Here is a 12,158-nt window from a genome sequence, read left to right as displayed (position 1 = left end):
TATAATGAATAGGCTGTCTTAATGCAAAGTGCAATAAAGCATGGCAACAGAATTCGAAAGTGGGAATCCAGTCTCAGAGTTTTAGGCCTCATTCACATCTGCAAATGGGGGGGTTTGTGATTACCCGCAAGAGATTCAATGGGGATCGATGCAAATGGGTGTGGGCAGGAAGCCCCACTGAAAGCAATACAAGCCTGATGATTTGCATGTACTTGCTCATGCAGCGATTACTTGCGGATGATCAGCCCTGGTTGCACATGATCTGTATCCGCTGTCAGACTCCTATTGTTTTTAATGGGGCTTCCCTCCATCACCTTTTTGCATGGATTCCCATTGAGTCTCCCGCAGGTAATCACTAACATCCTCATTTGCAAATGTAAACAAGGCCATAGAACATCTCCAACTGTCAGATGGAGGAAGTCACAAGGCAGTAGCAAAAAAACTAGTTTAACTATCAAGACATCAGATAACAGATATCCTGTTGCAAAGAGAGGAATATGTAAATCTGCCACTGTTGACCTTCAATAAGTATAAACCAGTAGTAAGGTTGTTGCTTTTTTAGCTTTACATTGCTTAGGGAAGGATTATTACCACCGTCAGCTTTTTACCTTTGTCGAGATTCACCCTCTGATCACCACTGTCCCTGGTACAGAAAGTGAGGGGAAAGCTGTCCCAAAACAGAAAAAAAGTGAAAACTCTTCCAATGGGGTCACTTGTTTCAGTGGAAATCCGAGCCGGATTTCCATTATTTTCAAAAGATTTCTATGGGACAGGAAGTGAAGGCAATTCTTTCCAATGGGAAACAGATGGCAAAAAACAAAAAAGGGTCTTAACGATTTCCTAATCTATCCCCAAAAGTTTTGTCTATAGATATGCTTTTGAAAAGAGTTGTGGCACTTTTGTTAAAAAAAAAACAAACGAAAAACAAAAAAACAAAACACCCTCTGGGTGATAAATGTACAATACACAGCAACTACAGTAAAACCTTGGTTTGAGAGCGTTTTGCAAGACAAGCAAAATGTTTTAATACATTTTGACTTGATATACAAGCAATGTTTTAATATACAAGTAGCGTCATGTCACAACCGAGTAAAAAAGAGAAACGAGGCACCTCTTAGTGTAGCAATATGGTTACATTTAATAAACGTACAACATTTAGAAACTCACATGGCTGATGATTAAAACAGGCACATCTAAGTATGCAGGGATCCGGGGTAAAGCTGTCCACAGACTGTCCTCCGCACCGCCATTATCCCTTCAACACTGCGCTCCACGAGCAGTTCAAGCCTCGCTTTCAGATCCCTCTACTGCAGGGTAGTCTTCCCGGTCATGATTGCAGACTGATAACGGTGAGAGCCGGCGGTGAGGACGGTGGTCTATGTATGTGGACAGCTTTACCCCGGATGACTGTAAACTTAAGATGTGCCTCTTTTAATCATCAACCATGTGAGTTGGTAAATGTTGTATTTTCATTAAATGTATTGCTACACTTGGAGGCACCTCTCTTCTCTTTTATACTCTGTAGCTCCTGATGGATTCTGCTTCTAATCCTTTTGCGGAGGCTTCCATTTGTAGATGGACATTTTATGGTTACACAACTTTTCACATTGCTATAATCTTATGGACTATAAACTGAAAGACTTATGAATAAATGGTTCTGGAACAAATCATTTGAGTTTCCATTATTTCTTATGGGGAAATTTGCTTTGATATACAAGTGCTTTGGATAACAAGCATGCTTCTGGAACGAATTATGCTCACAATCCAAGGTTTTACTGTATTTTAAAAAAACTTTGTTGCAGACTCCAACCTGTTTTTGCTCTGAAGAAAAAGGGGTTTGTTGTCTTGCAGAGTGACTCTGAACGGCGTGACTTTTTCATTATTAATCAGCTGATGCACTTTCAGTGTTCTAATGAAGAAAGTTGCAGGGTTTGGCTACCCTTTAGAAGTGATTACACTTTGGGAGTATCAAATCAAACATACATTTTTTTTGCTGCAGAGGATGACTAAAATCGGACTTGGACTTCTGGGAAAATCAATAGGCCAATCACACAAGCAGAAAAATTACATATCTGGGAGGCATAATGTGCACCAAAAAGTGTACTAAAAACGCCTCCAGCTTGCCATATTTAATTGAATTTTATAGAAAATGAAAGCACTACAGATTGAGAAAGAAAAAAGGTAATTTTAATAACATTCCATTACAATATGGTTTGTGTAGCGATCGTACATGCCATATTTTTTTTTTTTTTTTTTTTTAAGCCTATACTTTTTCGCACAAAAGTGGAGTTACCCTTTAAATCTATTACAACACAGTAGTTCTGGCAGCCTTATACTGTAGTATGAGCTGAATGTATATATACAGGGCTAGATTCAGGAGAGAATTTACGCAGACGTATCTATTGATACGCCGCGTAAATTCCAATCTGCGCCGGCGTATCTTCTTTCTGTATTCAGAAAGCAAGATACGCCGAAATTAGGCTAAGATCCGACTGGCGTAAGTCTCTTACGCCGTCGTATCTTAGGGTGCATATTTACGCTGGCCGCTAGTTGGCGCTTCCGTCGTAGAAAATGCTAATGACCTAGATACGCCGATTCACAAACGTACGTGCGCCCGGCGGAATTTTTTACGTTGTTTGCGTAAGGCTTTTTCCGGCGTAACGTTGCTCTTGCGGCGTACGCAATGTTTAGTATGGACGTCGTTCCCATGTCGAATTTTGAATTTTTTACGTTGTTTGCGTAAGTCGTTCGCGAATAGGGCTGGATGTAATTTACGTTCACGTCGAAGCCAATACGTCCTTGCGGCGTACTTTGGAGCAATGCACACTGGGATATGTACATGGACGGCGCATGCGCCGTTCGTAAAAAACGTCAATCATGTCGGGTCACCACCCATTTACATAAAACACGCCCCCCTAATCCTCATTTAAATTAGGCGCGCTTACGCCAGCCCCATTTACGCTATGCCGCCGTAACTTAGGAGGCAAGTGCTTTGTGAATATAGCACTTACCTCACCTACTTACGGCGGCGTAGCGTAAATACGCTACGCCGCCGTAACAATGCGCAATTCTACCTGAATCTAGCCTACAGTATATAAAAATAAAGAGTTTCAGCGCGCTCCCAGAAGTCACAAAACTTTATACCCAAGCCGTATATTTCAGACACGGATAACAAGACAAGCAGGGACAGTATGTAGATCTCCAGGGTATGACATTTTGGTGCATAGGACTGCAGAGTTATGCGCCATAAGTCACATTTTGTCTTGTGAAACATATTTCTGCAGCGTTTAGCACTTTAGCTCGGTAACCTCTTGTAAGACGGGCAATCTCATTCAATAAACAAGCGATCAATATTCGGTATCTGTTACATGTCAGGGATTAATCATTCACATATTCATTTACATTGCAATGAGCAACAACAGACATTTGCTGTCAACTCATCCTGAGACAGACACGACTACTGTACATCATCACAATATCACTGGACTTTCCATTCCACACACACAAGCTATGGCTAAGCACTGAACCCCAGTGTGAAACGCGTCAGCTATACACCCCACTGCTTGCTGTGCTTTGTAGTGCTTTATTCCTTTTTTTTTTTTTTAAGGTTTTTGTGGTGTGCGGCCGTCCATATTTTCTCTTCAAGTTTTGCCTCGTGCATTCCCGGCACCCACTGATTGCACAGTGCACTCACCTGGAGCGGCAGTTCCTCCCTTCACATACAACTTGTGTCCTTCACTGGCAGCTACTGCTTGTATCACTGTTGCAAAATGAAAAATACTTGTTTTCCCAGGGCTGCCATTAGAAATCGGAGGGCCCCATACACAAACCACTTACCCCCGTCCTGTCTGTCTGACAGCTACACAACAAATAAACATGTCAGCCAGCCATCTAGCACATGGTGTGGCCTGCAACCGCCATAAGTACACCACTGCCTGGGTCCTATCAGTTCAGCAGCAAGGGCCCGGGAAAAGAGAGAGGACTATTTACTTACGGTATTTTTGGCGCAGGAAGAGTAATCCTCCATACCGCGGCTCTCAACAATTAAAGTGGATCTAAAGTATAAAAATATTTTACCTTAAAGTGGTTGCAAAGGCACAAGGATTTTTATCTTTATGCACAAAGGTAAAACAACTGTCTGTGTGCAGCAGCCCCCCCCCCCCCAAATACTTGCCCAAGTCCCCTCTCGATCCATCAGTGTCCACAAGAGCCATGCCTCCCTGGGGACTCACATTTCCCGATTGTCTACCCTCGCTGTCAATCACAGCCAGTGTGCCAATCAGGAGACAGAGGGGGCTGGACTGAGCCGTGGCACCATATGTGAACGAACACACAGAGCCGCAGCTCGGGAGCATGCCTGCTTGGGTACCCCCACAACAAGCTGCTTGCTGTGGGGGCACCTGGCAGGAGAGAGGGGCCAGGAGTGCCAGTGTGGGACCTGGGAAGTAGAGGATCTAGGCTGCTCTGTGCAAAACCATTACACAGAGCAGGCAAGTATAACATGCTTTAATATCACTTTATTGCATTCTCTGCACCAAAGTAAAAAAACACCCCACTAGCTTTCCTATCCCCCCACCACCACCCTGTCACCACTCCAGCGCTGTCTTGGTATCAGCACTGCTCACACTGTTCTGCTTTCACAGGAGACACTGAGGGCAGAGAAGCCATAGGCTCCTGCTGTACACCGTTCTGCTTTCACAGGAGACACTGAGGGCAGAGAAGCCATAGGCTCCTGCTGTTGTCAGTCAAGCACCTGTGAGGAGGGAGCAGGGGGTGTGGCCAAGCCAAGCTGTGTGTGTCTATGGACACACACAGCCAGCTTGGGTGCCTCTCTAACCCCCAGCTTGCTAAGGAGGCACCCAGAACAGGCAGAAGTTGAGAGTGGCACTGCCAAAAAAGCAGAAGATGAGGCTTTTTGTGCAATACTGTCACAGAGCAGGCAGTGTTAGCTTTTTTTTTTCTAATTATTTTCGTATCACTTTAAAATTAAAGTTATGGCCTACCATGGTGCATTAATATAGAAGAGAACTTTGTGAGCCACGGCACAGAGGATTACTCTGCCTGCTCTGTCCCTGGGCCCTACTTGTGAACTGATGGGGCCTGGGGAATATTTTTTTTTTTAAATCGCTGGGAGTTACTGCGCATGTGCCCGGGTATTTGGAGACCCCTCTCTGCCCCCGGGCCCCCTGTTGGACTGATCTGTAGAGGTGCATTGCGGGTGGTATTATCACGGTTTCCCATTGATTTCAATGGGAAGGAGCGGTAAACACCCCGCTCCTATACCGCTCCAAAGATGCGGCTAGCAGGACTTCTGGAGCGGTCCTGCTAGCGCACCGCTTCAGTGTGAAAGCCTTCGGGCTTTCACATTGAAGCCTGCGGGGCACGATTTTTTCAGGCGGTATAGCAGCGCTATTTTTAGCGCTGAACCGCCTGAAAAACATGTCAGTGTGAAAGGGGTCTTAAAGTCTTTAGTTGTACTTTAAGGCAGATATAAGCTCATTTTCTAAATGCTCATGTAATCTTAAAAATGTAACGTAATGTAATTTCAGTGGCTTTCAATCTTTGGGTTCACACTCACACAGTGTGAGGAGACCTGCGTTGTTCTGCACCAGATACGGTCACTGCTAAGGCACACAGTAAATAATTGTTTTCCATGTGCCCCTTCACCCCACAATGCTGGTATGATGTGTGGAAAAATGCAACATGTCGGTTTTTTCTTGCAGCACACTGGATGACATTGCATGTCTCCACACTGCAGAGCAAAAACCTGAAGTATCATTATGTGGCATTTCATAAAAAGTTATAAAAAAACTAAAATTAAGTAGCACAATGCGCTGGAACAAGCATCACACTGCACTTTAATGTGTGGGTTGGTGTGAACCAAGTCTTAAGCTGGCCATACACAGAGAGACTTTTATCCAGATCTTGATGAACCAGACGGAATTCGAACCATGAGTGGCCCTGTGGGCACCCTTCCACCTGACATCCTTTAATCTAAAAATTGAAGGAGTCAGGCAAAATAATTGCTGCCTGAACAACAGCTGCATCCAATCAGATTAAGTCATTGTTTGGGTATTCTGACAGCCGTGGGTGCCGACGTTCTGAAAAAAAAAAAAACACGTTGATCCGGCAGAATATCGAACTACGTCACTTCCCGTGATGTGGAATCAGCAGAAAACCACAAGCGGTGCGCATGGTGGGCCTGGCACCTTCCTCTTAGGTGACAACTGTCTCCCAATTGTGCTTCTGCACAAACCTAATGGGGACAACAAGTGGCCATGTTAACAGACATTGCGTAGGCATGGACTAATATTGTTAACATTAGAAAGTCAGTCCAGAGCAATATTTGTTGATGCCATGCTGGAGTGAGAACACGTAGGCAGTAAATGGCTAAAAAGGAGGCTGGAGGAGATCAACACTAGGATACAGAAAATAACAAATAGTGAAAGCAGTACTATAAAAAAAAAAAATAAAGTATATTAAAGGGTCACTAAAATATTTTTTTTTTTTAGCTAAACAGCTTCCTTTACCCTACTGCAGTCCTGGTTTCATGTCCTCATTGTTAGTTTTTGCTTTGATGTTGCTGTAATTCCTCTCTGTTCTGGACACTTTCTGGTTGTCTGTTTCCTGATCACCACAGTACTGGGAGATTTCTCTCTGTGGTGACTAATCAAGGAGGTGTGATTACTGTGTGTAAAACGAAACTGGATTGGTGCTGAGGAGTTTTAGACAAAGTATCACTGCCCTCTATTGGCTCTCTGTACATCAGAGAACCAGGAAACAACAGCAAAAACGAAACTAAACTGCAGGCACATTATATGATTGTTTATCTATTTTTAATCATTTTTAAAAAGGAATCAGTTAACTATTAGGTCTCTATACCCTGTAAACAGTCATTTCAGCAAAAAAAAAAAAAAAATTTCTTTAGTGACCCTTTAAATTATAATAAAACATGGGAATTGTTTGATAAACCATGATTTATAGAAAGAAGGCCACGGCTCACAGCAGGGGGTCTGGTGCTTCCCCGTTCACCGATTCAGGTGCGGATCAAGTCCGAATTCGCACCTGAATGGAAATCAGACGCACAGGTGACAGGACCCCTTCCAAATGCAGACCCCGACCACCCCGGAGGTGTGTGAATCGACTCCATTGAGAGCTGAGCACGCTCTCCTGTCATGCATTGAGGTGAAAAACCACAAGGGCTTACAACCCCTTTAAATGGGCAGAAGTGCAAACCTGCAAAAAGCACTAAAAATGCATCAGGTGTGAATCAGGCCTAACTGTATGCGTTAAAAACAGGGGTTTAGCTTGCACACATTTGCAAATGCATGCGTAATGCCGCATACACACAATCGTTTTTATGACGAGAAAACTGACATTTTTTAGATTGGTCGTGAAAACCGGTCATGTGTATGCTCCATAGCATTTTTCTACGTTTTTTTTTTCTCGTTTTGAAAATCGCTCGTGTGTATGCTTTTCCAGGGGGGGGGGGGGGGGGGAACGCGCATGCTCAGAATCAAGTATGCAGCCCAAAGGGTGTCGCCATTTGAAAGGAACTTCCCCTTTATAGTCCCGTCTTACGTGTTGTACATCACCGCGCTTTGCTCGACCGTTTTTTTCCATGAACGTGTATATGCAAGTCAGGCTTGAGAGAACTTACAACGAATCACGGACAGGAAAAACGGTCGTGTGTACGCGGCATAAGCTGCAGAGCCACTTCACGATACCCCAAAATTATCTACAGTCCTGACTTTAAATATTGAGAGCCCCCACAGTGGAAGCACATGTAATATAATGGACAGGCAGAGGCAAGGTGAGCCTAGAGGGAGCCCATCCCTCCTAAATGCACAGGAGTGTTAGATGTACTAGCAGGTTTAGATACAATAACAAAGCTAAAGCTGAACTCTGATTCGCACTTTATAAAAGGAGTTACAGCAAACAGTTTTTTCCTTTTGGAATAAAGGTTTTACATAAATAAAACTGATCATTGCAAGTGCCCCTGCCAGTGTTAAAGTGGGTGTAAACCCACTTTTTGGACTTCTACCTATAGGTAAGCCTTATTCTAGGCTTACCTATAGGTAGTGGAAATATCTCCTAAACGTGCGCCGTTTAGGAGATATTTCACTTGTAGCCCACTGAAAATTCCAACGGCGCATGCTCAGGGAAGAAACAAAACTAAGTGCCGTTAATCGCGGCTCCCGTGAGCATGCACGGGAGTGACGTCATGCGGCTCCGGCGAATCACAGAGCCGAAGTCTGCTGCCCGAAAGGAAGAGGGGCCAGAAGATGGACGCTGGATTCTTTTGCAGGCAAGTTGCACATAATGAGCTAGTATGCGATGCATACTAGCCCATTATGCTTTTCATTTGCTGGCTTTGCAGTGAGCAAAAGAGGAAGTAAAACTCATCAGGGTTTACTTCCTCTTTAAATAGTTTTCCTCACCCTTGTAACTGATACATTTGCAAAAGAGCTTGTTCTTTTGAAAAACTTAGGACTTACTGGAACACCAGATTAAAATAAAAGAAAACTAACACAGCCGTCACATCTAAAGAAATGGAAAACTGCAATATAAGAAACGTTTGCAGAGGAAGACTTAACAGAGAGAGATATAATGATACCTGGGGAAAATGGCTCGGATTTCAAGAAATCTAGGAAGTATGTGATACAGGAGAATGAGAATACAAGGGAATATTAATACTCAGAGCATGTATAGAAATGACTAGATGGGGAAGATTACGAGGAAAAAGAAGGGAGTCTAGAAGGAGAGGGGGGAGGGGGTGGCCAGTGGTGTTTTTGTTTGGGGGTTTTTTGTTGTTTGTTTTTTTGTTTTGTTATTTATATTTTTTTAATGGGGGTTCTTTTTAAGATCATAGATGGTATTTATCTGCATAAAGTTGATAATGTATGTTATGATGTCTTTCGTTGGAAAAAATAAACATAAATCAATAAACCAATTAAATAGAAAATGTTTGCTTTTGGGTTTAATGCCACTTTACACACTATATATATACACACACACACCAGAAATTATAATTTTAAATATCAGCAACTGTATTGGCGAGCAACAATTTTCCGCGCTGTACACCTGAAACCTTCCCAGTCTGAATATACCGTGACACTGGCTGAACTGGGATGGGACTGAATATCCCATAACAGGTGCTGTGTGTGTGGTATCATCTATCTAATTACACAGCAGACCCAGGAGGACATTTACTTTTATTATACAAATTGGTGTAGATCCTCGGTGCGCCCACCTTCGCTATCCTAGAATAAGGGGCATGGTGTAGATCCTCTGTGCGCCAACCTTCGCTATCCTAGAATAAGGGGCATGGTGTAGATCCTCAGTGCGCCCACCTTCGTTATCCTAGAATAAGGGGCATGGTGTAGATCCTCAGTGCGCCCACCTTCGTTATCCTAGAATAAGGGGCATGGTGTAGATCCTCAGTGCGCCCACCTTCGTTATCCTAGAATAAGGGGTATAGTGTAGATCCTCAGTGCGCCCACCTTCGTTATCCTAGAATAAGGGGCATAGTGTAGATCCTCAGTGCGCCCACCTTCGTTATCCTAGAATAAGGGGCATTGTGTAGATCCTCAGTGCGCCCACCTTCGTTATCCTAGAATAAGGGGCATTGTGTAGATCCTCAGTGCGCCCACCTTCGTTATCCTAGAATAAGGGGCATGGTGTAGATCCCCGGTGCGCCCACCTTCGTTATCCTAGAATAAGGGGCATGGTGTACATCCTCTGTGCGCCCACCTTCGCTATCCTAGAATAAGGGGCATGGTGTAGATCCTCTGTGCGCCCACTTTCGTTATCCTAGAATAAGGGGCATAGTGTAGATCCTCTGTGCGCCCACTTTCGTTATCCTAGAATAAGGGGCGCTCTCAGGCTCACATTAGGTGGGCAGGGTTCAAACTTTCCAGCTGCAGAGGGATAATCAGTGACAGGCACCCAGCACACATACCGGCTCCCTGTCAATGGATCCCCTTCATTGTGCGCACACAAATGCTGCTTTTAGGACGGCGGTGAATGGAATGCTCCCTGCATACATTTATCAGGGCTGCACAAAGGATTCACAATGAATGGACACAAGTTGGGATAGAATTTAGAAATGCATGCAGAGGGTCACATACCTTGATCTGGTTCCTCTGGTCTGGCAAGCTGGTTCCCCATGGTACAGGAGAGTGGTCACACCTATGACATTGCCCTGGGTAAGCAGGCTGTGATCAGGCACATATTCCAAGTCACTTGTGTAATGTCAGTGCTGTGACACATAGGAAACTCTGCGTCCTTCTAGCACTGGGAGCTGTGTGCTTGTGTCAGGGCAGTGCTGGCCATCCCTCCTACCTAATTACAATACAGAGCACAGAAAGGCTGGGCTATGCACTTAATTAGCCGGCTGGCTGGAGGATTCAGCAAAGAATAGAGGTGACTCAACATGTGATGGAGGCCACATAGAGGCCAATGAGAGGCACTGCAAGCAGCTGGGAGGGGGGAGGACAGCACTGCATGCTGTACAACTGATGCTGGATGATAAAATCCCTTCCCAGCAACATCCACAGCGCCTGCTTATATCCAACCATTGCAAAATGTCACTGTTATTTCCCAAAATTCTGTTTTTTTGTGTAATTAAATAAACTGGAATCAGAAAAAAAGTTAATACATTTTAAAAAGCAAATATTCCAAAACTAAACTGGCAGCAAACTCTGACATTATTGGGGAATTTTAAAAAATGCTTAAAGTGGAGGTTCACCCAAAAACTTAATTTTTAACATTAGATTAAGGCTCATTTTGTCAAGGGGAATCGGGTGTTTTTTTTTTAAATCGAAGCAGTACTAACCATTTTAGAGAGCGATCTTCTCCGCCGATTCCGGGTATGGTCTGCGGGACTGGGCGTTCCTATTTGATTGACAGGCTTCCGACGGTCGCATACATTGCGTCACGATTTTCCGAAAGTAGCCGAACGTCGGTGCGCAGGCGCCGTATAGAGCCGCACCGACGTTCGGCTTCTTTCGGCTATTCATGGCGCGATGGATGCGACCGTCGGAAGCCTGTCGGAAGACTGTCAATCAAATAGGAACGCCCAGTCCCGCAGCCCATACCCGGAAGCGGCGGAGAAGATCGCTCTCTAAAATGGTAAGTACAGCTTCGATTTAAAAAAAAACACCCGATTCCCCTTGACAAAATGAGCCTCAATCTAAGGTTAAAAATGTTTTTTTTGGGTGAACTCCCACTTTAAAGTTGACGTGAACCCAAATTCAGTGGTCGTCACCTTGATAATGAGTGTGGCCCCTGACACTCCCAGGGGGGCGTACAACACCAGCGCGATTTCATGCGTTTAGGTGCATTGCGCCAACTTAGGCAGACAATTTAAAGTGAACACACCAAAAATGTTGGTCCTGCTGCACTTGCTTGCAATGTACATGTATCGTAATGTATAATTTATTGCAGTCAATGCACGCTGAAAAAAAGCGGGAGTAAAATAATCCCCATTAATGATGACAGTGGTAATAAGGGCTCTATTGTAGGGTTGCCACCTCATCCCTTTAAAACCGAAAACATATTAATTACACAGGTTCTCTGGCTGATTAGGGTGCTAATTAAACTCACTTGGTGCCTTATCGACATTAAATTAGCCCCAGAACCTGTGTAATTACTATGTGTTCGGGTTTAAAGGGATGAGGTGGCAACCCTATAGACAGGCGGCAATGTGTATCAACCTCTGAAAAGGTGTTCAGGAGTCACTACTTCAGCAGCTTTCAGGTGTTCAGGAGTCACTACTGACAATTCCTGATACTGGATTTATTTGTATTTATTTTTTTAATTGCTGAAAATTCTTTTTACTTTACTGGACCATGCCGCAACTGCAAACGAAGCATTTGACTCACGATTGCAGTGCAGCCCCAACAGTGCCATCTGTCAAATTTGACAGTCCGAGTCATTCAGACATTGAGCTTTGGTTCAGCCCTGCCCCCTCTCCTGAATGACTAACTGACTTTGAATGACAGCAGCGGGAGCCAATGGTGCGGCTGCTGTGTCCCAGCCATTTAGGAGGGAGAGTCCCGGTGACTTGTCCTTAAGGTTCCCCTAACGAGAAAGTTCCTTCAAGGACTGCGCAGGCGCAAACTTGCCGACGGAAATCTCCGAACCTCGCCCGGCAC

General features: G+C 44.3%; 1 protein-coding gene across 6 annotated transcripts in view; it reads right to left on the bottom strand.

Moving 5' to 3' along the window:
• SPECC1 (sperm antigen with calponin homology and coiled-coil domains 1) overlaps window positions 1–12,158 on the bottom strand; it is a 502,835-nt gene that overhangs the window by 275,501 nt on the left and 215,176 nt on the right. Inside the window, exon 1 of one of the 6 annotated variants that reach the window (XM_040338596.1) lies at window positions 10,131–10,400. The exons of the other annotated variants lie outside the window; for them this stretch is intronic. Within the exon in view, the coding sequence (XP_040194530.1) occupies window positions 10,131–10,170 (40 nt within the window). The 5' untranslated portion in view covers window positions 10,171–10,400. Of the gene's footprint in view, window positions 1–10,130; window positions 10,401–12,158 lie in introns of those variants that run through there. 6 annotated transcript variants of the gene reach the window in all.

Source organism: Rana temporaria, chromosome 2, assembly GCF_905171775.1.
Source record: "Rana temporaria chromosome 2, aRanTem1.1, whole genome shotgun sequence".
In the NCBI taxonomy this organism is placed as follows: domain Eukaryota; kingdom Metazoa; phylum Chordata; class Amphibia; order Anura; family Ranidae; genus Rana; species Rana temporaria.
This window is presented reverse-complemented; position numbering and strand designations above follow the sequence as displayed.